At 35.4% G+C, this 27,419-nt stretch overlaps 1 protein-coding gene across 1 annotated transcript in view; it reads right to left on the bottom strand.

Moving 5' to 3' along the window:
• LOC113629025 (protein unc-13 homolog C) overlaps positions 1 to 27,419 on the bottom strand; it is a 340,801-nt gene that overhangs the window by 138,113 nt on the left and 175,269 nt on the right. Inside the window, exon 14 of the mRNA XM_027123068.1 lies at positions 24,152 to 24,285. Within this exon, the coding sequence (XP_026978869.1) occupies positions 24,152 to 24,285 (134 nt within the window). The remainder of the gene's footprint in view (positions 1 to 24,151; positions 24,286 to 27,419) is intronic.

Raw genomic sequence — 27,419 nt, 5'->3', positions numbered from 1 at the left:
AAATCATAATAAGGTCGCAGATGCCGCAAAAGACACCACTGGACATGGTCCTGCCCACCAACAAGACAAGATCCAACCTCGTCCACCAGAACACAGGCACAACTCCCCTCCACCAGGAAGCCTACACAACCCACTGAACCAACCTTAGCCACTAGGGGCACAAACCAAAAACAACGGGAACTACGAACCTGCAGCTGGCGAAAAGGGGACCCCCAAAACAGTAAGTGAAGCAGAATGAGAAGACAGAAACACACAGAAGATGAAGGAGCAAGGTAACAACCCACCAGACCAAACAAATGAAGAGAAAATAGTCAGTCTACCTGAAAAAGAATTCAGAGTAATGATAGTAAACATGTTCCAAAATCTTGGAAGTACAATAGAGAAAATACAAGAAACATTTAACAAGGACCTAGAAGACCTAAAGATGAAACAAGCAACGATGAACAACACAATAAATGAAATTAAACATGCTCTAGAAGGGATCAATAGCAGAATAATTGAGGCAAAAGAACGGATAAGTGACCTGGAAGATAAAATAGTGGAAATAACTACTGCAGAGCAGAATAAAGAAAAAAGAATGAAAAGAATTGAGGACAGTCTCAGAGACCACGGGGACACATTAAACACACCAACATTCGAATTATAGGGGTCCCAGAAGAAGAAGAAAAAAAGAAAGGCACTGAGAAAATATTTGAAGTGAGTATAGTTGAAAACTTCCCTAATATGGGAAAGGAAATAGTTAATCAAGTCCAGGAAGCACAGAGAGTCCCATACAGGATAAATCCAAGGAGAAACATGCCAAGACACATATTAATCAAACTATCAAAATTTAAATTCAAAGAAAAAATATTAAAAGCAGCAAGGGAAAAACAACAAATAACTACAAAGGAATCCCCATAAGGTTAACAGCTGACCTTTTAGCAGAAACTCTGCAAGCCAAAAGGGAACGGCAGGACATATTTAAAGTGATGAAAGGGAAAAACCTACAACCAAGATTACTCTATCCACCAGGATTTCATTCAGATTTGAAGGAGAAATTAAAACCTTTACAGACAAGCAAAAGCTAAGAGAATTCAGCACCACCAAACCAGCTTTACAACAAATGCTAAAGGAACTACTCTAGGCAGGAACCACAAGAGAAGAAAAAGACTTACAATAACAAAAGCCAAACAACTAAGAAAATGGTAATAGTAACATATATATTGATAATTACCTTAAACGTAAATGGATTAAATGCTCATAGCAAAAGACATAGACTCACTGAATGGATACAAAAACAAGACCCGTATGTATACTGTCTACAAGAGATCCACTTCAAACCTAGGGACACATACAGACTGAAAGTGAGGGCATGGAAAAAGATATTCCATGCAAATGGAAATCAAAAGAAAGCTGGAGTAGCAATTCTGATATTGAAAAAATAGAATTTAAAATAAAGGCTATTAAAAGAGACAAAGAAGGACACTACATGATGATCAAGGGATCAGTCCAAGAAGATATAACAATTATAAATATTTATGCACCCAAAATAGGAGGACCTCAATACATAAGGCAAATGCTGACAACCATAAGAGGGGAAATTGGCAGTAACAAAATCATAGTAGGGGACTTTAACACCCCACTTTCACCAATCGACAGATCATCCAAAATGAAAATGAAAAAGGAAACACAAACTTTAAATGATACAGTAATCAAGATGGACTTAATTGATATTTATAGGACATTCCATCCAAAACCAACAGAACACCATTTCCTCTCAAGTGCTCATGGAACATTCTCCAGGACAGATCATATCTTGGGTCACAAATCAAGTCTTGGTAAATTTAAGAAAAGTGAAATTCTATCATGTATCTATTCCAACCACAATACTGTGAGACTAGATATCTATTGCAGGAAAAAATCTGTAAAATATACAAACACATGGAGGCTAAACAATACACTAATTAATAACCAAGAGATCACTGAAGAAATCAAAGAGGAAAAAAAAAAACCTAGACACAAATGACAGTGAAAACACAATGACCCAAACTTATCGGGTGCAGCAAAAGCAGTTGTAAGAGGGAACTTTATAGCAATAGAATCCTACCTCAAGAAACAAGAAACATCTCAAATAAACAACCTTACTTTACACCTAAAGCGATTAGAGAAAGAAGAACAAAAAACCCCCAAAGTCAGCAGAAGGAAAGAAACCATAAAAATGAGATCAGAAATAAATGAAAAAGAAATGAAGGAAACAAGAGCAAATATCAAAAAAACTAAAAGCTGGTTCTTTGAGAAGATAAACAAAATGGACAAACCATTAGCCACACTCATCAAGAAAAAAAGGGGAAAGACTCAAATCAATAGAATTAGAAATGAAAAAGAAGTAACAACTGAAACTGCAAAAACACAAAAGATCATGAGAGATTACTACAAACAACAATATGCCAATAAAATGGACAACCTGGAAGAAAAGGACAAATTCTTAGAAAAGCACATCTTCTGAGACTGAATAAGGAAGAAATAGAAAATATGAACACACAAATCACAAGCACTGAAATTGAGACTGTGATTAAAAATCTTCCAACAAACAAAAGCCCAGGACCAGATGTCTTCTCCTTCTCTGCATCTACTGACATGCTGTTTTCTACCTTAATTAAACTAAGGTTAAAGAACATATTCTGAATAATTTCAATATTTTGCAATTTGTTGAGACAATTTACATCCAGCATATAGTTAATTTTGATAAGCCTTTACTTTTCATCTACTGTCTACTTGAACTTCCTTCTGAATATTTTCTTCTGAACCATCTTCATATTTACTAATTCTCTCTTCAGCTGTGTCTAACAACCGGTAAATCCATATGTTCAGTTATTAATTTCATTTGTTGTAGATTTCAGTTCTAGAATTTCCATTTGATCCTTTCATTAGTTTTAAATTCACTGTTTCTCCATTTTCTTAATTTCTTAAATATATTAATTATAGTTATTATAACATCTGTATTTCTAGATTCTATTACATTAATCTCTTAAAATGCCTACTTTTAAAAATTTTTTTTGGGGGGGGGGGGCTGCACCACATGGCATGCAAAATCTTAGTTCCCTGACCAGGAATGGAACCCATGCTCCCTGCAGTGGAAGCAGGGAGTCTTAATCACTGGACCATCGGGGAAGTTCAATGCCTACTTATTTCTGATTGAAAGAATTGTGTGTGTGTGTGTGTGTGTGTGTGTAAATTTGAGTCTCTGGGTGATACTGGTATTCTTTCAGAAAGGATTTATTTTTCTTCTCGCAGTAGTGTTTTAAAGTTGGTAGAGATGACCTTAATCCAATTAGGGACTGGGCTTATTCAAAGCAGGTCAATATTTTATTCATACTGTCTCCTAGGACATATCCCTTCATACCCAAACTGTATGCTTGGGAGGATTCACCAGGACCCACTACTCTGTAGGGCCTTATTTCCTATTATTCTACTGATCCCATGTTCAGCTTTCTCAGTTTTTCAACTGGCACTTTCTCAGGCTCTCAGCCTCTGCCTCTAGGCAGATCAGTTGATGTCTCTAGGGGAGAGGGTCGGCACATACCTGACACACTTTTCTAGAAAATACATGCATATATCATAAAGATATAAAGAAATTCATGGGGGTAAAAAGATCAAACCTATTCCAATAGTTAGGTTTGGGCAAGTAGTAAAGGGAATTGAATTCAGGGAGGCATATATACACGTCTTCAATCCAATTTGCAATGTTTTATTTTAGAAAAAAACTAAAAAGTTTATAATTTTACAAGCAGTAAATAAGAGGTAATATAATACAAATGAGTGCTAACATATTTAGCATTTAAGAAGTAATATTTGTTAATAAGTTGCTATTAATTGAAGGCCTAGCATGTGCTATGCACAGCACTAAGGGCTAAATAAAATACACACGGTCCTTGCCCCTCAGAAGTTTACAACCTAGTAGAAATGACAGTAAAAAAAAAAAATATATATATATATATATATGTATAAAACATATCATATGATATATATTTGATAAGTCTCACAAAGAAAGCTAGAGGGTGAAACAATAGAGCTCGCTGTGAAAACAGTGGTTTTAGAAAGTCAAGGGTTTGGAGAAACAACTCCTCCTCTTTACTGGTTCTTAGAGGCTGTGACATCAGCTTATTTTCAATGGAGGGTCACTCCTGTAGCCTGTACAGAGATGCGAAGCAGCAGCATGAACAAGTTTGGCAAGAGAAGATTCAGAACTTCTGGTATCAAAGACCAACAGTGATAGGAACCTTGGTGTATGCCGTAAATGACAGTGACTGCCATGATATCAAAGGGGAACAGAAGAAGAGCAACATGGGGAATGGGAACATGGATAATAAATAGAAAAGGAGACTGCAGAACATCAGCTGTAGGTGAGAGAATACAGAGGAGCTAGACCAAGGAGCAAGGGCAAAAAGAGCCAAAGATATCCTGAGTGGCTGCTGTTTTTCTATTCTTGGGTCTACACTTGGGTGATGTGACTTAAAGAAACATGGGTCACTACTATATATAAAATAGATAAACAAGGACCTACTGTATAACACAGGGAACTGTATTCAATATCTTGTAATAACCTATAATGGAAAAGAATCTGAAAAAGAATAGATAAATGTATGTATAACCAAATCACTTTTCTGTACACCAGAAACTAACACAATATTATAAATTAATTATATTTCAATTAAGAAAAGAAACATGCATCATAATGGAAAGGGACATTTTACTTAATTTGCACTAAGTACAAATTACTAAACACAATAAAGGTAAGAGTATATGATGCAGAAGTATATACTGGTGCAGTCATTCACAGAAGTTATTTGAAGAAAGTTAAGATTTGTATGTACTTTTCGAGGAGGATAAAGATTAACTGGTGGAAGGGATAAGCTATGCACCCCAGTTAATGGTTGTAATTAACATAAGAAAAGATTCTCAAAGTGACTTTTAACATATTTTTCCTTTAATCTAGACTGTTCAATCAAATAACTTCAAAACAGGGAATCTAAAAATAAGCTATTAGTGTCAGGATTTTCTCAGTTGCATAAGCAATGTCAAGTTTGATTTTCATTCTTGAAAAACTGAGGTTTAAGGGTTCTCATTATTACTGTTGAGGATTTAACAAAAACTTAAACCAAAACCAAACTACCACTTAAAATAAAAACAACACACAAAAAAAATACACACTAGATATATAAAAGGCAAAGGGATAATACTATTAATACAAGAAGAATTGTTACAAATCTGAAGAAAAAGAGGGATATTAGAAAAAATGGCTGAGATGAATGGACAATCTAAAAATTAAACAACACAAAAACCTAGTAAATATAGAAAAAGCATGCTCACTTCTCTAATATTCAAAGAAATTTCAATTAAAATAATAGTAAAATTTTTTTACTAAGGACATTTCAGGCTAGAAAACAAGCAGAAAATATTAATGAAAATTCAGGACCTGTTTGAACCTGATTTACAAAAGCTATTTAATGACTCTCTACAGGCTTTCAGTTTTTATGTTATTCTGATACCTGCATTATTTCCACTCCCTTCTCTCCTGTGTCCCAGGAGTCCCCTCCATAGACTGCATCATCATGGTGTTAAATGAAACTACAAAATAATATGTACCTATTAAAAAGAGCAAGATAGGTCTGCCTATATTGACATGAAAAGATGTCTGTCAAGCTGTTTTAAGTGAACAAAGCAAATTACAGATTAGTGTACATATTATCCTATATTTTGTAAAAAAAAAAAAAAAAGTAAAAATAAATATCATTAAATGAATTTCTATGCTTATACATGCACAAAATAGTAGTTGGAAAAAATACACCCAACTACTGAAAATTTGTAAGGAGTGGGTAAGGGAGTCTTATTTTTGGTTTTTATTTGTTTTCTTCATAAAAATGATACATAAACATTTAGAACTTTCACTTTCTACTTCGAATAGGCCTGTGAAGTTGAATATGATCATTTTAATAAACACAAAAATTTAAATAAATTCTGAAATAAACATCAAAGGGCATTTTACTAAATACTATAATTATTTTTATAAAGCTAAATAACATTCATTTATTTCTCACAAAATTCCTATTTGATTGTTGTCATTCTCATTTTTCAAATGAGGAACTGGTGGTTAGAATTAGAGCCTTGAGCTCTTTTCCCAAAGCTCATGATCTCTCCAATAAAGAAGGAGCAAATATTCAATTTGTTTTGATACTTAGAAGAGGCATAAAGATAACTTTGACTACACGCATTTTAGACTTAGGAACGTTAGAGACTAAGAAACATGTCCTAAAACAGGAAACACATCAATGACAGAATCAATAATAGAGCTTATGCTTCTTGACCATATTTCTTTCTCATTCTTTTTCTTATGACAATAACAGAAATTCCCAAGCATTGAAAATGTCTTCACAGCTAATTCTTTTGTTTTGTTTAAGCCTATTGATTTTGCCTTAAAATATTTACAGTTCAAATCATTAGCTTCATATTTTATGTAATAGTCTATCTTTAAATTTAAATCTCAAGATTTACTTCTTGTCGAGCTCTGATTCCATACAGAAGATAATCTTTGGGGTCTGAGACATTACTCTGATATCTGTTTTACAAGTTTTGCTTATTGTGTATTATGACATGCTAGCATCAAATTTGGTTTTCTTACTATTACCTATAGGAAATAATAGATATCCTTGTGCTAGAAAAAAATAACTCAAAGATCCTTTGTTTACCTAATCGTTACATAAGTTCTTCTGAAGTCTATATTTTTATTTTACTTTACTACCTCTCTATGGTATTTCTGGTGCATTTGGAAGTACTTCTCTGGCTCTGTCTTACATAAATCCTACCTAAATAAAAAACCTCAGTAGTCAGCCCTGAATCCAGATAGCACACTTGGTCATCCACCTCTTCAGCAATCCACAGCATCTTCTCCTTTCTACTCTCCTGTGGATTCTTCCTTTGACATACCCTTAGAATTTGTCCCTGCCCTGCTCCTACCGTCACATCTCCAGTTCAAGTCTTTACCCTCCCTTGCCTCAAGAGCTGAACTAACCTGTTAGTTTATCTATTTGCTCCATTTCTTCCTCTTCAAATTCATCCTCTATACTACCACCTAATTTACCTTTTAAGAATATAGGCTGTAGTATTTCAAACCACTACTTTAAAACCATCAATTGTTTGTCACACATTCATTAGCATAGAGAAGTTTCAACTCATTAAGATGACTTGCCTGGCCAATGACAATCTGACCCCCACTTTAACTCTATCTCTACTCTCCAACACTTTCCGTGCTCTAGCCACCCAGACTACTTATAATTTCTTAACATATCTGATGTCCCATGTCTTCTGATCACTTTCCCCTAACTGTTCTCTCTCTTCCTCAATTTCCATTTGATCATAAATACTTTGTTCCTTCAAAGCACAGCTCCTCCCGCTAAAGTCTTTTGTTGTAATGAAGGCAGAATTAGCAGTGATTAATTAGCTGTGAGGGATAAGGGCAAAGGAAAGTTTACAGTGACTATAAACTGAATCATAGCACACTTAATATTAACAGTTAGTGATAGCATTGGTGCTTTGTACTGTGTAAATTCCATAATTTTACTGTTGCCACAAGATTTAACTTATCTAGTCTAATTTTATTGACATTTGCTTTATAGTTCAGAACTGATGAAGTAACATTAATTTTTTTTCTCTTTAAGCGGTTTTGGCTAGCATTAGAAAACAATTCTCCATCTAGCATCTCTTCACTAACAGATAATATTAATTGTGCTTATATAATCTTCTATATACATATTTTTATATTTGCATTTATTTATTTGTATATATGTATGTATGTATGTATATTTCCTCTCCATGCAATTTAAACAGAAGCCAGGATATAACCGGGTGACAACATCTGCAAAGCTAACAGTTTCCAAAATAATTTCTTTATTCCTACCTACTCACTGAAAAAGGGGAGAAAAATTCACAACTATATACAACCAATAAGAGAAGGAAATCAGAGCTTGGAATGAGAGGACAGACACCTAGTATTTCTCATAACAGATTTTATCAAGTTCTGAGTAACTACTAGCTAGATTCTACGTTTCCATTTTTAAGGGGCAACAAAATAATCATATTCCCATAAGAGTGTATTTTTGCACTGTGTTCAAATTTCCTTTGTAGATATGAAAATATATAATCTCACTCTGGCATTAAATGTTATATGCTATGTCTATATGGTCTCCTCAGTATCAAATAATGATTCAAATGGCAGAGTTGTTTTCTTCCAACACATTCCACAGTTGAATATTTCTGCCTTTTCTTTGGGATGGCTAAGAAGTCTACACCATTTGCACATTTGCCAGAGGCTTATTTTCTGTAATTTAACGCAGTTCTGGCTATTTCCTGTGCACAAGTCACAGAAGTGTAATGTAGTGGTTAAGCCTCAATGTAATCCAAAAGACAGAGATTTGATTTCTCCTCTGCTACTTAACTAATTGACCCAGTGGAGCACTGAGCAATCTCTTTAAAACTCAATTTCCTCATCTGTCAAATGGGGATGATAATAATTGCAACTTGGGCCTTTCTACGGCTGTTATGAGGATTAAATGAGATTTTACATGTATATAACTTGTACAGCCACTGGCCCATAGTGAACACTCAATAAAGGCTTGCTGCTGATGATAAGGAAATTTTAACTATAAATAAGACATACAAGAAAATATTATTTAGACGCCACTGATTTCTAATGTGAAAAAAATTATCACAGAAAATGAATGGAAGTTTACATTTGTGTTGCTAGTTATTAGTCTCCAGAAAAAAAAATTGCTAATAAAATTAATAGCAATAAACTTGATTGCAGAGGGAAATTATTATATACTAACAGGAGTAAACTGGTTTCACAAACTTCAGAAATCTCTAGCCATACACTAACAATTTATATGCTAATTATAAATAAATTCCAAACTATGATACAAGCAGGACTAAAAGAGTTTTTAACTTTCCATGACCATTTCCTAACCTCGTAGAAATTAGTTTATATATATAAAAGTTAAAACAAGTACCCATATAATATGGTACATTAAATACTCATATTTCATTATTCATATTTAAAAAATAAAATTGGTCCTCTTCATCCTGGTCCAAGTTAATGTACACAAATTGAATTCTAGAATGTATAGCTTCACCTCTTCTTCATTTTCCATGTAGTTATAGCTTAACTTAGTCTATTATTTACAAAAAGAGGTTTAATGAAATAACTGATCCATTCCAACATTATTTGAATGTCTCCTGTTTTTAATTTGCAGCAATTAATACAAAGCATGTTTTAAACCTTGACTCCTATGAGACACAACAATTTAATAACCCAATTTATTATCTTGAAAATGTCTTAGTGAAATAAGGAAAACACAATCTTCTACTGCCAAATTTGATAATACTGATTCATTAGTCACAACAGATAAAATTAGAATCCATTACATGTGAAGTTATTTTTTTTTTTTTTTTTTTTGCGGTTCGCCGGCCTCTCTCTGTTGTGGCGTCTCCCGTTGCGGAGCACAGGCTCCGGATGCGCAGGCTTAGCGGCCATGGCTCACGGGCCCAGCCGCTCCGCGGCATGTGGGATCCTCCCGGACCGGGGCACAAACCCGTGTCCCCTGCATCGGCACGGGGACTCTCAACCACTGCGCCACCAGGGAAGCCCTGAAGTATTGTTTTCACATGCAAAGTTTGCCTTTGAAGATAAGTGTATTCATTGTTACAAATGAGTAAGCAATGGTTCTGATATTATGTGTCATGTATGCAACTGCAGCTTCATTGTCACAGTCAGAAGTCAAGACATTTAGCTTGCTCCGCTCTTTTAACATTGTTATCTTTTTTTAAAATCAGCTTTTGTTAACATGTTCTCCATTTAAGAGAACTAGACTTGCCTTAGTGCAATTAACTGCCATTACCATGGAGAGAGAGAACCACGGATAATGAACTTTATCAAGTAGGACTCTACTAGTAAATTACAAACTAGCCTTACAAGTTAAAGCTATATTAGAGGGCAACTAAAACGTATCATAACATTGCAGTTCAGGGTGAAAGTTAGCTTAAGCATTTGGAGTGTGAACTCAACAACTGGACATTTCCTGTGGTGATCATCTTTCCTTTTGTACTTAAGTTCTCTTGTACTAAAAAGCAAGTAGGTCACTAATGCCATTTAAACCCAACTACCCTTTTATCTTTTTGTTTTCTCTTTATTTACATCTACAACCTAAGGTATTATTTAATAAACTTGGATCTTTAAATACATAATTTAAATATGAAAAATAAAATTTGGGATGGATCTCGATTAACTACTGAAATCAGCATTTTGTAAGACACACCTGGCAGTGGCAAAGGAGGTGGAGATGGCAGAAACAGCTTTAAAAAATGTGGGTAATGTGCTTGGGGTGAAGAGTAAACAGAATTTACTGACCTCAGGTCACGTTTCTCAAGGTACTCCAGTGTTTCCAGATTACAGACCTGGGGAAAGCAAGTCCTCATATTCACGTTGGAGGCAGGGAGCTTGAGGCACTGAACGCCGAGAGATGGGAGTTAACATCTGATGAGCATCTAGTCAATGACAAGCACTGGGCTAGGTGCTTCTAAGCATTATCTCCTCGAATCCGGATAATGGTCCTCTGTGTTTTAACTCCCAAATTTTTCAGATTGAACTCCCAATTTTTCCAGTTTTAACTCCCAATCTTTCACATGTGGAAAACAGTCCAAAAAACGCTGCAAAACTTTTCTAAGGTCTTATGGCTCAGTCTCTCTCACGCAAAAATATTAGATCACTAAGCCACTCAAGCCACACTGATCTTTGCATACTTAAAGCATAGTCCTCTTTCTTTATTTTTACTTATTCCTGAAGTACTCATCTCATTAAAAAATACTAAGATGGTTTACAAAATATAATAAGATGAGATTTGTCTTCAAAGTAGAGACCTTAATGCCTGTTGGATGACTGACCGACAAACATCTTGCCTGCCCGAGCAGCAGTGGAGGGAGACCCTTCCATCTAAAAGTTGTTTCCCAAGTGTAATGTATAATTATGAATGGATCTCAAGGACACTGCATTGTTACAAAGATTGCTTAGAACTAGTTCCCTTAAATCCTCTCACTGTGGTTCAGCATTCACTTTTATCTGTCTGTATTCATTGAAAAAGCACATGTACTGTCTGATTGTTCCTGTCTGGTGCCAATAAAATTAATATCAAATTTCTGCTAAGAGTTTCCCACAATAAACTTTTAGCAGGCCATTTATGGTAAAGAGCTTGGATGTGATTTTACTAAACCAAAGCAACCATCTATTGTTCTGTCTCAATTACATGTTAGGAAGGGAGAAGGGAGTATCACTGAGAAAAATCTGTAATTGGCCTTAGACAAAGGCAGAGGCAGGATAAGTATGGAAGTGGCAAATTTTATACACCCAATAAACATGAGTTTGGAGCCCAGGAGAACACTGCAGGCCCCCCCTCCGTCCACCCCCAAGTACTAGAGAGTTGTTTTACACATACTAAAACTGCCACCAGAGGTAAAAAAGCTAACTGCATGATGACCAGACTGTAGCCATGACATAAACTGCTCCAACTTGAACAGTACTGAATCTATGGGTAGCACAATTCCAAGAACTGGCCTCAAGACAATGGGATTAACATTATTGCTCATAATAATCTATATCTTTGTGGGCATCAGAATAATTGTAGCTTGCCCTGCCCATATATGTAAGCGACAACTAAAATTGTCAGCAAAGAGATTGTACAGACCCACGTTGACAATTTCCACTCTGAGAATACAGCACCCTATGTCAGTATGAAGAAGGTACAGAAGATAGACCTTGGCCCCTAATCCCATAGAAATGGAATGACGTTCTGACAAGTGAGGATCTGTCAGCAGCTCTTTGCAGGAAACCACCCTCAGCAGGAAGCCCCTGTTCCCGTCACTTTAGCAAAGCTATATTGTAACTAACTTTTAAACCAGGCACCCCCATGCTCTACTTATCTCTGGCCCAAGTGCACCTTTCAAATCTTTTAATCAATACCTTGCCTGACTTGTCAGTTCTTTCCATTCATCAAAGAAGTAGAAATGAAGAATAAGCAATGAAATGTAGAAATGAAGATTACCAGATCTCTCCCCTAGCTTCCCCTCCAGTCATCTCCCGAACAAACTGTGTGACCAAACTGTGTGAATGAGATACCATCTAGAGGAAGATCACAAGAAGTCAACGAGCCTGCACGCAGTGGGGGGATGGTGACAACTCTGACCCCCTATCTCTATGGTTAACTGAGATTACTTCCCTCCTTTCCCTTAAATGTTTCATGGTCAAGCAGAATTTTTGGAGGTGGTTTTTGGGGGATGTTGAGTCCATCATCTCCCCAGACTATGGACATTCTGATTAAAGGCGCCTGTCGTTTGCTGCCAACATTTGTGAGTGTGTAACGGATTTTGTAAGTGGGAGCAGCAGGACCCCCATTCTATAACAAGTGGAACTTCATCTCTTCATCTGACACTATGCTAAGGTGGTAAAAATAAGAAAAGACATGGTCTTTTCCTTCAAAAACTTTTTAGCATAGTGGAAGAAACAGATTTATATACATATACTCATAGTACCATACTATAAATGCAACGATAGAATGTAAATTCATGGATGAACCATAATGTGGCACCTATACATCTTGGATGCATTAGGGAAGACTAGCTGGAGGAGGTAATGCTTCAGTTAAGTCTTAAATCTTAAGGGTAAAGCAAAGTGTGGAGGGAACTTGGAGTTAGATACTAGAAAGTCCATTGAGTGTTTTGTAAAACTATCTATGCTGAAGAAAAAAAATAACTAAAAAAACAAAAACACACAAAACAAACAAACAAGAAACCTGACTAACCAAATTACTACTTCTCATTCTCTCTAACCTAAGGAAATACTGGCCACATACCAGGTGACAGCAACTGAAATATGGACATGAAAGCAAAGTGTTGCAGTCTGTTTGCCTTGCCATCTATGGGAATCTGCAGCTCCATCCAATAAATAAAGGAGCCACTTTTACGGCATCAACTCTTCCTACTGTTTCTCCCATTGATTAAGCCCCAATCACATGGCCTTTCTTGCTGCTACTCCAGCATGCCAGGCTTCACCTCTGAAACTTCGTACTTGCTATTGATTCTCCTGTTTACAGTTGCCAAAGCTTAGTTTATGTTTGCCTTCCTCTGATCCAGGCTTCAATTCAAATGTCACTTTCTCCAAGAGTCCTTTTGTAGCCATTGAAATTGACATATTAGCACTGATCTTCACTTCTGCCAAGTCATTGTTTTCAGTATTGTCTTGCTTTACCTTCTCCATAGCATTTATCAATACCTGAAACATGGTATTATCTGTTTATTTTTAGGTGCCTTGCTATCTAACTCCTCTCCCCTCCCAGGAAAAGTAATAAAGAACTATTTTTGTCTTCTTTATTGCTGAATCTCCAGTTTGTAACATATTGCCCAGTAATCAACATAAGTTAAATGAATGAAACCTTCTAAACCAATGGTAGCCATCACTATCTCCAAATAACAGACCTAGAGAACAACCAGTTTAGAATCCAGCAGGAGGACACAGGGGGCCTCCAGGGAGAAAATATGTTTAAAAAAAAAAAGAGAAGAAAAATGAGGGTATAAAAATAAAATGATATTAGACATAGAAATGTAGAAAGGTATGAAGTTAGATTCTATAGAGTTATTAAATGTGGGCCTTGGTTCTGACATTTCTTGTACCTAATCCACAAGGGAAAACTGATCATTTTTGTGTATCCCAAATGCTTGGGAAGCAAGGTTTTTAACACAGAGAATTCTAGAAAAAAAAAAAAATTCTTTCATGGTTTCTCCTGAGGGTGCCAGTGAGTACGCACTACACATTTACATTTTTCTTACAGTAAATTATAAATTGTACGCATTTTGTCTATTGGTTTATATACAACTACAACTGGTGCCATCATATGGCATATCTTGCACTTTAAACTTTTGTCATTATTGTTTCAGGTTTATCATGACCAGATTCAGATTAATCACTGAGACATCAGAAATGTCTGGATGGACCTAAAGGATTAATGCCCTGACTTATGGGGTTTTTCCCTACAGTTAATCGTTTTGTTAATGCAGAGGGTTGCTTAGATTCTAATTCTGCCACTTACTAACCGTGCCTCAGTTTCATCGTCTGCACTTTGGGGATGTTAACAGCACTGGTTCTATTATAATTACATTTAGGATTCAATTAAACATTAAACTGTAAAAAATGCTTAGTACAGTGTCTGGCTCCAATGAATTTCCCATAGTTCCCTATACGATGGTTGTAATATTTATAACGTAGATATCTAGTTGTACATAAATCATCTGGCAAGCATAATAAACTGAAAATCCAAGATGAACCTTTTGTTTTCTCTATGATGTGCAGTCAGGGAGGCAGAAAATTGCAATCTTCAGAAGTGACTGAATTAGTACAATTCTTAGTTAGCAATCTTACAACAGTACTCTTATGCTCTTAGAAAAATATTCTTATTCTTTCCAGATAACATGTTCTTGTTTTGGGAATTTGCAGAGAAACACCTTATCTATTTTAAAATTTAAGTCGGCTGTAATTAACATTAGTAAAAGCTTTCAAAATGACTTCTTTTTTGTGTGTGTGCTTTTATTCAGGTAGTGTTAGCCCAGGTTTTCAGATTTTCTGGCTATCCATTCTCCCCAATGTAAACCCTAGCTCTGCAGAACTGTTTACTCATAGGAAATATATTGTTTGCTTATACCCCAGCAATTGAAATTGGAAGCATTCCTTTACACTTCAACAGCAACCTAACTGCAACTATAGTGGAATACACATGTTGCTCCATGTAATATCATAATGGTTTAGTTATGCTACTTTGGCTATAAGGATCACAGCTCAAGTAACTGCAAATAACTAGAAGGTAATTTTGATAAGTATACTTTGCACAATGGAGAAACAAGACTAACCTGCCTTGCCACGTTGTACTGGAACCCAAGGAAAGCTGAACTAGGTTTAACAGATGGAGCAAACACTAGTAGTCAGTCTCCTTGCACCAGGAACAAAAAGCTCCTTCCGAGGTGAAGGCATTAGGGGAGTGCGGTGAGTGACCACAGTCAGGATCCTCACCTAAGAAGTCCACCAGGGCTTCCCTGGTGGCGCAGTGGTTGAGAGTCCGCCTGCCGATGCAGGGGACACGGGTTCGTGCCCCAGTCCGGGAAGATCCCACATGTCGCGGAACGGCTGGGCCCGTAAGCCATGGCTGCTGAGCCTGCGTGTCTGGAGCCTGTGCTCCGCAACGGGAGAGGCCACAACAGTGAGAGGCCCATGTACCGCAAAAAAAAAAAAAAAAAAAAAAAAAAAAAAAGGTCCACCAATACCAAGACTCTGCTATTCTCATCGTTTCTGCTTTTCCTTGCAAGCATCCTTTCCCTTCTTTTACTGAAAACTGCCTTCTTCTCCAACCATGTTTATCTCCTGGCTTCTATTTACACATCATTTTGATTTATTCTTAATTTTGGATCACTTACTATAGCCATCTCCAAACTCATAACCTTTCAATGTCTATTCTTGTCAACTATCTCAATCTCTGGATTTCTTAGTCTAATTCCAAATCTAGTTTTTTTATTAGATTACCTTAACAAGGGATTAAGGTGATGAATTTGATCTCAGAATGACCTGTGATTGTGGCAGGCACAGCTTAAGGTTCATGTTTGATTTTGTATATCTCTTTCCGGATTAAATCTTTGTGGCCCCAGCTTTGCATAGTACCTGGCAACTATCAAATATTCAATACATATTTATTTAAATGAGAATTTTTATGAAAAATAATAAAAGTAAATAGAGCAGAAAAAAAGAATGGAATAAAAATCTTTAAAAGAAAGAACTGAATATTTGCCTTATCTTTCCTATACTTGCTCTATTTCAGGGTAATGATACACGAAATTTTCACATACTGCGATATGGGGAAGTCATTCTGGCTTATATATGAGTTAACTTGAATTTTATGCTAACTAAAGCAGCCTGTTTGTGGCCTATCAAACATAAGCTGTGCTTGTGTTTTAATTATTAAAAAGCAGGGTGTACTGAGCAGAAGTAAAGAAAGACCATGTTAAAAATAAAGATTAGATGCCTCCCTTTCCGGGGCACCAATGCTGGTACTCCTTCGATGATAAGACTCCCTTCCCAGGTGCCAAGGCTATACTGACTCACTGTGTACGTGCTGATTTGTTTTTTTTGACACCTTGAAGGAACGTATCCCTGGCTTGTTTCATGTTCTTTGTTATGACAAGATATAAAACTGTGCTGATAACCATGCTTCTATGGAGCAGTTCCTTGGAGTTTTCTGGGAGGCTGTTTTCTAGGCTAGAGTTCTCAGTCTGACTCAAATAAAATTCTTTTCTATTTCTAATATAGGTTATTTATTGATTATTTTCATCGACAATAACCAGATAAGCAGCCCTAGTTGATGAAGGCAAGTCCTTCTTTACAGAAAAATTCTAACTAAATGTTGAACAAATAACATTATAAAATCACAATTTTGCCATCCCTAATTGAATAACTTATTCTGAAATGATTATAAATAAATGAAAGCATTAGAGGAGAGGTCAACAGAAACACTGAAATGGAAGGATCAGGCTGGCAGCACTGATCAATCTTGGCATGACCACAGGGGGAACAACCAGACTTAATGTGACCGCGGATGTGATGGAGTATGAAGTACACAGAGTCACCTGTGAGTTATTCTTGAAAAACAAACAAACAAAAAAGGAATTGAAAGATAGCCTTTAAGCTAATGCTCAGCTATGGGGAGTACAGAATACGGTGGAACAAATTAAATATAAGAAAGAGACAAGCAGAATGATCCAGAAAGTAGAACATTCTAAATGACAATGAACATGGCTTCTTTAAGAAAGTAGTGGCATGGATAAAAGAGAAGTTAAGGGAGAGGAATTACGAGGAAAGAGACTTATGACACAAAATAACCAAAATGTAGTATGTGGACCTCATCTGAATCCTGACTAAAACAAAACAAATGTAAAAAGGGATTTTTAAAGAAAAACAGCAGCATTTGATTACGGGAAGGGGTACACGATACTAATGCATTACTGTTAGTGTTATGAGTTGTGAGAATGACATTGTCATATGTAAGAAAATAACCGTGATTTTTAGGGATGAAATGATATATGTCTGAGATTTGTTTAAAAGAATTCAGCAAAGGAAAAAAAAAATAATAAAGCTCAATGTATAGGTGAAGAAAATATGACAAAATCTTAGTAATCGTTGAGTTTGAGTTATGGATATACAACTCCATTGTATACTCTCTCTACTTTTTAGCATAATGAACAGTTTTGTAACAAAGTTTTAAATAGAAAAATAATTTAGGGAAGCCACAGTGCAAGCAAAGACATCAACAGCTTTAACATTTGAAGAGCATTAGTTCCAAAACAGAAAGAAGAAGATGTACATCTTTGATCAAAGTAGCTTAAACCCAATTTTCTCACTGCAGCAAATGAAGCATACTATGTTTTAAAACATAAAATTTGAAAATAATGTTATGGCTCATCCCACAGCCTTGACAAAATAAAAGCAGCATACCTCATCTTCACAAATGAAACAGATTTTTGAAAATTGTTCCATTTTCTATTCAACATATTGGAGCCTCTCTGATATATACTCTTAATGCAGAGAGAAAATAAATTGAGCCTTCACTGTGGCTCAATACTTTGGAAAGATGCTAAAAGAAATTACAGACAATAATAAAATACATGCAAATACACAGGACCACAGAATGGATGAAACATATTTTTGCTTACATTTTGGTCAGCATTACAAAAACAAAGTAATGTTAAGTCAGAATAATTTAAATAATCAGAGTAAAATTACACAAATATTTTAAAAGATATAAGATTTCTTACTTTCAAGCATATTTAGTGAACCTCCCCTACATTATACATTTGGTTGTCATCAGTCTAAAGGAATTTCACAGCTAAGTATACAATTGCCTACTGCATATGATTCATGGAAGTCATACAGATAGCCAAATCTCTATATATCCAAATATGACTCACTGTATACTTCTTTTAACTATGTACTTCCTTACACTGAGACTTCCTCCTGAATTTATTATCTCAATTAATGGTGCTCCCATAAATACAGCGTGTTCATTGTCTCCATCTTCTTTCCTAACCTTCCACTCAATGCAGTTAGTCAACAAGATCTCTTGATTTATCTCCTAAATATTTCTCAGATCTGCTCCTACCTCTCCATCATCTTATCCAAAGTCCTCATATTTTCTCACTGGATTACTGCTGGAGCCACTTAACAGTTATCTACACTTACAAAAGAAAGAACATAATAAGAAATAGAGAAGACACCAATTTACTTTAAAACCAAAAACAATATTGAGATTTAATGAAACCAAAATCTGTTTCGTTTTTCTTTTTTCAGAAGACTAATAAAATTCATAAATGGCTAGCCAGTTAGACAGGAAAACAGAAGATACAAAATATCAATATTAAGAATGAGAGAAGAGAAATGACTTCAGATTTCATAGACATTAAAGGCATAATAGAGAAATGTCATGAGCAACTGTACAACAGCAAATTGCCACTTAGATTAAATGGAAAAATTCCTTGAAAGACAAATAACAAAAACACAATCAAGAACAAGCAGTTTTGGGAGGAACCAAGATGGCAACATAGGAACTTCCCTCCACCCACAGATGCAATGAATGTACAACGACACTACACATGGAGAAATTCCCACTGAGAGAAATCCAGTGGCTCACAGGACTATGGCAAATAAAGACGCATTTGTCAGTGGGTGCACATCACTCCCTGTGGCTGTCTCCTCAAGGCTCAGCCCAGAAAGAGCAGGTAAAAATGCCCATCTCCCAGTCTTGCCCTGGAGGGATTTGACTGCATACTTTACAAGTTAATGCCTGAGGGTCTGGCTTCTAATTTAGCATGCATCTAGAGGCTGGCTGAGATCTTTCTGAGAGCCCAGAGGAGCTGGTGGGCACTTCCCTGCATTCTCCCTCTTGCTTGATCCAACAATGAAACCAAACCACCAGTACTTCCCTGGAAGGAGCCTGTCCACATATTTAATACATCAACTTTTACGGCTGCAAGCTGAGGGATGGGTTCCCAAATCATGTAGCTCTGATAGCCAGTGGGTCTTTCATTCACAAGTCCCACAGGACTAGAGCAAACAAAACAAGCAGCTTTTCAACAGGTGCAGAAGCACCCTGCTTGTCCCTCCCCCACTGTCATGGCTATCCACCTGGGCTCAGTGCAGAGGAAGCAGGCAATAATGCCCATCTTCCAATTTCTCCTTCCAAGGGGCTTAACTATATCTTTTCCCATCTATTGCCTGAGGGTACAGCTTTTAGTTAGCCTGCATCTAGGTGCTGACTTTTATCCTTTTCCTTGAAACACTGACCGGTCTTGGCACACCCTCAATTAGGGAGCCACTAAGAACAAAGATGGCAGCTTGGACAACCATAAAGGTTTGAGAGACAACCAGGAGCTTGGGCTGGGCTGACTGATGAGACAGTCTGTCTAGACTGGGAGAGGTGGTTGTCTAATCTAATGTGCAGAAACCAACACAAAGAGTCAAGGAAAATGAAAAAAAAAATAATAAGGAAATATGTTCCAAACAAAAGAACAAGATAAATCACCTGTAACTGACCTTAATAAAATAGAGATAAGTGATTTACCCAATAGAGAGTTCAAAATAATGGTCATAAAGATGCTCACTGAGGTCAGAGAACAATGCATGAACAAAGTGAGGATTTCAGCAAAGAGAAAATATAAAAGACAAAGAGAGAATCCTAAAAGTAGCAAGATAAAAGGAGTTTGTTACACTGAAGGGGATCCCCATAAGACTATCAGTGAATTTTTCAGCAGAAATTTTGCAAGCCAGGAGGGAGTGGAATGATTTTTCAGAATGCTGAAAGAGAAAACCTGCCAACCAATAATATTCTACATGGCAAAGTTGTCCTTCAGAATTGAAGGAGAGACAAAGAGTTTTCCAGACAAAAGCCGAAGTTAATCACTAAAAGACCCATAGATATACGGATCAATAGAACAGAGAGTACAGAATTGGACTCACACATATAATTAATTGATTTTTGACAAAGTTACCAAAGCAATTCGATGGGGATAGGATAATTTTTCTAACAAATAGAGCTGAAAAGATTAAACATATGAAAAAAATCCCAAATAATCTTAAACTCTATATCATACCGTATACAAAAAATAACTGGAGATGAACCACAGATCTCAATGTAAGATATCTAGAAGAAAACTACAGTATTGCAACTTGACTCGGGGTGTTGCAACGTTTTCTTATGTAGGACACAGAAAGCCCAAATTATAAAAGAAAATAATCAACAAATTGGACTACTCTATCAATTATTTTCTTAAAAACAGCTCTCCAAAAGAAACTAGTAATAAATGGAAGAGAAAGTCACAAACTAGGAGAAAATATTGCAACATTTACATAACAGTAGACCTTTATTTAGTATAATTAAAGAGCCATTACAACTCATTAATAAGAAGATAAACATCTCAATTTGGAAATGGCAAAAAGATTTGAACAGACATTTCACCAAAGAAGATATATGTATTGCAAATAAGCAGATGAAAAGATGGTCAATATCAGTACTTAGGAAAGTGCAAATTAAAACCACAAGGAGATAACACTACACTTATTTGAATGGCTAAAAGTAAAAAGTCTAATTGTACTAAGTGTTGGAAATATACAAACACTTTGGAAAGTGGTTTGGCAGTTTTAAGAAATATTAAACATGTACATATTACATGACCCAAGGAAAATAAAAGAATATGTCTACACAAAATCTTGCCAACAAATATTCACAGAAACCTAATCTTGAAAAAAAATCCAAATTTACCCCCTAACCTTAACCCTAATCCTAAGAGATGAATGGATAAACATTTTGTGGTGTATCTATATAGTAGAATATTACTCAGAAATAAAAGGAGATGAAGTACTGATACCCACAACCACCTGGATGAATCTCAAAATAGTTGTAATTAGTGAAAGAAATTAGACAAAGAAATGTACATAATATATTATTCCTTTATACAAAAGGATAAAAATTTCTAACTAATTTGTAGTATTAGAAAGCAGACCATTGGTTGCCTGGGGTGGGTTGCATAAGGCACACAGAAACTTATTGGGGTTACAGATATCTTTATTATCTTGATTGTGGTGATGGTTTCATGGTTAGATGCATATGTCAAAACTAATCAAATTTTTAACTGTATTCAGTTATACCTCAATACATCTATTTAAAAGGGAGAGAGAGACCCACATTGAAAGATCTGAAAATACTGTGCTTAATAGTTTTCAGTTTCAATGAAATAGAAACACCTGGAAAGCCACTTCATAAAATTAATCTTTAAAATGTGAAGATGTATCACTCAAGGAAATACTCTAGTACATCAGTTAATCAATGGAGTAGGAACAGAGAGAACAGATACCAATTACACATATGGATTTACTTTAATGTATTCATTAATTCAACCAATATGTATGCCTGGATACATACTGGTGTACAAAATAAAACAAATCCTTCCCCTCATGTTTACTTTCTGCGACTATTATAAACTGTTATCAAACTTGAATAAGCAAAAGCTTGCAATATTTTTTAAGTCAAAATAACCATGAATACTTCATTCAATTATTTATATCAATAATCTTAGATATTAAAAACAAGAAAGATATAAAAATAAGACCTATCTTTTTAAATCATCCGTTCTCTTGCCATTACCTTCAAAATAAAAACCAAAACTTGTTTTAGCTGGACATGTCCTTCACAAACTGACCTGTGCCTTCATACTCTGGTGTATACAAACCACACAAGGGATATTTTATTAATAATGCAGACTTCTGTGCCAAATTCAGATTTTAACTCTGTAGATTTGGGATGGAGCTCAGAATCTGCATTCGCAACTATCAGCCTATTTGATCCTAATAGTCTAACTACCCAGTGAGATAATTAGTGATGCCTAAATGTGATGACACATTGCACAAATAAAGAAACATGCATGAATGGAAATCTCACCAAATTACACAAATGCAACATTGGCCACTAAGAGCACACCTTGCTATCTAGGTGAGTTCACTTAAAATATAGATTTAATTAAATGAGAAACAAAATGCAATGATCCTTAGTAAGCAAAAAATCTTTAGAACATCTTCAAAATCTGAGCAAATACAATCATAAAGCATAGATTCCCAACAGAGGGAAAGCGTTCAGCTTTATTAGAACTAGGTTTTCATTGGAACAAAAGTGACTCCAAACTGACACTATAAACAAAAATAAAAAGCAAGACAAAGACACTTCTCTTCTTTCCTTGTGTCCTTGCTCATTTTTATACTTAGTAGACTTAATTTAGCTCATAATTTAAAATTTATTTTTGCCATAAGTAAATGCATTCCCTCCACTTCCTTTAACACAGTCACAAAAAAGTAACTAAAATCTTTGTATATCTTTAATGGTATATGATTAAGGATGATTCTGGGGAACTTTGATTCCATGATTTTATAATGTTATCTTTTAATAGTCATATCCTGAATATTTGGTAAATGTAAAGAATTCATTTGATTGAAAATAAAATCCTTTCTAATAACCTTTAATTAGCATTTCTCAGCAGATGTTTGTTTTCATTCCATTCTCATTAATCAACTGACCTACCCCAGGCCGAGGGCACAGTCTTAAAACAAGTTATTGATGTCCCTACCTTTAGGAAATCTACTGTATCTTCAAGAAAGATCCAAAGAATGAATGAGAAAACATATCTAGCCCACAAAGCTGTCCAGGAGGAACTGAGGACATGCCATATGTTAAAAGAGAGGATCTAGTCCTGAGCTATCAGAAAAGAATAAGAGAAAGTCTCTACAGATGGTCATCATGATACACTCTGGCATCAGGCAGAAAAGGTGGATATAAGGGGAAAAGGAAGAAGAAAGTGTAAAGGTAAACCTAATGATGCTGTCATTGCCTATCAAAGAGAGGAATACTTTCTCCACATTTAGAAGAAATTCAGGGCAGGTGAAAATGGGTGGTGAAGAAACAGGAAAGGATAAAAATTGGAATACTTACAGGTATTTCTTCTATAATTGGAATTTCAATTGTATTCCACACAAGCTTTTTGACCCTAACTGTCTTGACCAGTACAAAAAATTAGAAATAATAAAACCAGTTCTCCATATTAAGCCTGAATGTACATCATGGTCTGTCTACTTTTGCTATTCCTGCTGCCCACAGGTTTTCAGGTATGACCAATATGTCAGGATATTCTCTCCATTACCAGATTGCAAATGCCCTGCGGGCAGAGTCAGCTGTTATTTTGGTTGTATAGCTCTCGACGTGTGGGTGTGAAATAAATCCTAAATGTGCAACATTAAAGGTGGACTGGATCTTGGAAATTATCTGGTAATATATCCTTATTTTATATATGAGGAAACTGAGACCCAGGGAAATTAGATAATTTGCCCAAGGTCTCATAGCTAGTGTTAAGTTGATAAGTTGATGATTTCAGAGTCTTCTAGAACAGCCACGAATTTTAATTCATCTGCCTTGCTAACCTGCTCATAATTTATAAATTCTATGCATGGAGGCATAGGCTTAGGTTATTTGAGAAAATGGACTTGTTCTCTTAAATACTGCATTAAATTTGTTACATCTAGCATACACAACTATTTTGAAATCAAGTTTTTTTGAAAAATCCTTACTATTAATAAAGTCACGGTGGAATACGTTAATGCTCTTTAACATTCTTTTTAGTTTTGGGGGATTGCATTTTTTTTTATTTTAAGACAATGAAACAAACCAGTGGAAAGAAGAAATTTTTCTACATCAACTAAAGATAAATTTGTGGGAAATATTTGTCTCCATATCCAAATAATCACTCTGTATGAGGCTGAAACTAAAAATTCATAATATCACTGAATTAATATTTACTGATAAAAGTAAAAATATACTGCTTTCTATAGCTTGATTTTGGAAAAGTTTGTCATTGTCATGAGAGTATAAGCCATACTTCAAATATTTTGTTTTCTTAAGTTTAGTGGAATAAAATCCATTTATTACCAAAACAGCGTACTTACTGATTCAGGACAGGAGTGTAGGCAGTTTTATCCTCATCAATAATCGTGACCATCAGTGTAATAAGTTGGGGCCAAAAATCCAAATTCTTGGTGGTTGGTCCCTGATCTTCCCGAGGAATGTCCCGTTTCTTACTCTGCTCACAAGATCACGCAACATGCAAAAGAAAAGGTTAAATGGTATGACTTTAGTTAGATGTCACTGTCAAACAGGAGGATTAGAGAAAAGGGGTAATGGAACAACTCTCAGATCATGCTGGCCAAAGCTATTAAATTCAGGTTTCCTCTCTTCATTGAATGCATCCCATAGGGTAAAGTCACAATGGCCAGGCTTGAACTCCTAAATACTTTGGTTCTGGAATGGAGGTTTCTCTTCCTCTATTGCAGTTCATGACCTTAGGAATTATTATTGTAGAAATTATCCCTTTAATGTGGCTTCTTCCAAGGCAAAAGGTTGAATTCTGTTTGTACAATGAGGTGTGTGTGTGTGTTGTATATAAAATTTGTCCTGCCTAAATATTTTGTCCATAGTCACACTGGTAGTAAAGTGGGCTGAACTCAAGCAAGACTGCCTGGTTACAAAGCCAGTACTGTTAAATACGACAGCATATACAAGTTGCGTGAATGGTCTGGAACTCTCTCATTCCACTCACAAATGTATATAGTTAACAAAAACTTCCTAAGTCTATCTTTCTTTTTTGTGCATGTATGTGTATTTAAATCATATTGGAATCCTTCTTGATTTACCATACTGAATGAATTCTCCACTCTCACCTCTAGGAAGAGTGTTGCCTCAATGATCTAAATTTACAGTGAGATTAACAGAGTATAATAACAATGTTGAATGTTTAACATCTAAACTTCATATTCAACAAACACAATTCCTTTGAACACACAAATAAATTATTCTGGTCACTTTGTTTGGTGGGCATTCTTCTTATAACACTTCTTTCACATGTACTTTTTTAAATTAGGCAAAAAAGATAAAGACAAGACAATTTTCACTCAAGTATATGACTCAGTGGGAAGCATACTGTTTCCTTGTTTTTGCTAAATTATTTATAATCTTATATATCCAGGATACCTGAAAGCTCCAATGTGTAGCTCAGGAAATTTATGGGCTCTCATACAAAAGGTGGATTCGATTTTACTTGAGCCAATCTTTTGCCCTATCCAACTACCATGTCTTTTCCAAAGAACAGCCACCCTCTGCTGCATGGTTGTGTGCCTATTGTCTAATGCTGCCCAAGACAGGTAACCAGATTTGGATGAGTCATCACACTATTATATTCTCACTTAAGTTAAAATATAACCCTGTATTAAATCCACTTACTGTTAGAGACCTCATACACAGACTATAATGCACCTTGAGGGACTTTAATTTTCCTAGGGTGCTTCCAAATGCTGTTGATTTACCTTTAAGCTCAAAATTTAACAGATACTAAAAGTCGAAGAGCTAAAATAGTCAAAAAATTAGTGGCTAGGACAAATTACTTCAAATTGGCAGAATGAACTATAAGCAGTCTCCAAAGGATCTTAAGAATCTTATATATCTGGTCCCTGAGAACCACTTGAAACTCTGGCAGCCTTCCTCTTTTAATTCCTTAGGTACACCAAGGCACATCAGAAGATCTTTAATAAGAAAAAGGCAGCAAAAAAGGCTTACAAATGTCTCACTTTGCCTATTATTAAATTACATTTTCTATTGAAATTTATCTTTCTTTTACGAACAAGAATTTATTATGGTCACAATAACATAATTATTTATTCATTACATTAAGCTCAATAGATTTCCTTCTCTATGATGTAGTTAGAAAGCCAGAGAACCTGGTGAGTTGTGAAGATTGTAAGTAAAATTAGTTCTGATGGCAACGGTGGACTATATGAGAATACTATCATTAATCATCTTGATGTGTATATAGCCAAACTATATGCCTAACGTTTCAAGTAATGTGAATAAATAAAAATAAATGACTACTGATGACATGTCTAACACCAGAGTCACTTATCATCATTCTGCAAAGAGTGATCTGGGAAATGGCAGAGACCAAAGTAGTTGAATATACATTAATTCCAAAGTCCCTTAGTTGTCACAGATTACTTTTTTATGACATCAGAGGATTACAGTTGGTAATGATTTTTGCATAAAATTCTGTATGCTGCATCAGAATAAACCAAACCTGATGCTGAGTCATGAAGTTTTTACGTACCACATATCAGTAGCATAAATCATGCTTTATGTATTTTACTAGTGCATTTGAATAAACTGCATGTTTGAAACATGTAGTACAACCATTATATAAGAATACTTGACTGTTTAGGAACTCAGTTTTTCTAAGTAACACTTTATGAATAGTTAAGAAGTCTATTGGGGCATTTGAAATTGTGGTTGGAAAAATTAAGATAATGGCAGTAGAAATTCTGAAAGCTAGTAATAAGTGTATTAATATTTACTAAAACCCCTATGAATTAATATGTATCACAAGAAAAATTTAATAAAATATATTTATATTATATAAAAGTATAATATATATTAACCTCATTAATAACAAATAAAATACAATAGGTTTATAAAGCTATGACTTAGTATGTCAATCTTAATATGGTCATTGTTATTATAGTGTCTAAAAATTATTGTAAATAGATAATTGAGGAAAGAGATATGAAAGAAAGACTGTGAAAGTATAATGGGGAGAGAAATTTTTAAAAGTAGAAAGTCACCAGGGTGTAGGATCAGCTGAAAAACCTTCTAGTCATCATATTTATAAAGGATATTTCAATACAAAAAGCTTGTACAGACAAGCTGATAAGATGTACATTATACTTTCACAATATCAAAGAAGAAAATATGAAGATACTCCATTAAGAAGAGATCAATATACAGAGAGAACCATTATATGTAAAAAAGTGTTGAAATAACAGATTATATCTTCATGGTAGTAGGACCTAGCAACACTTCTAAGGTTTCTACAACATATTTCTGTTCCATCCCATGTATTTGTTCAATAAGCATATAATTTTGAAATACCTCCTCTAAGGAGCTGGCCAGACAAGGGTTGGGGGGAGATATGTGGTAGAGTAATGCAGTGGGATGTTTAAATGCAAAGGCACATGACACTAATTGGGGAATTACTAGCAATGTGAGGCTGCAGGCTTTTGACAAGTTTCTCTAACATTAGTTCTACTGGATATTAGTGAGTATCTCTCTCTCTCTCTCTCTCTCTCACACACACACACACACACACACACACACACACACACACACACACAC

This window comes from Aethalodelphis obliquidens, unplaced genomic scaffold, assembly GCF_003676395.1.
Source record: "Aethalodelphis obliquidens isolate GAN/ISIS:26980383/991018 unplaced genomic scaffold, ASM367639v1 scaffold26, whole genome shotgun sequence".
Classification (NCBI taxonomy): Eukaryota; Metazoa; Chordata; class Mammalia; order Artiodactyla; family Delphinidae; genus Aethalodelphis; species Aethalodelphis obliquidens.
The sequence above is the reverse complement of the archived record's forward strand: the minus strand, read 5'-3'. Positions and strand labels throughout refer to the sequence as shown.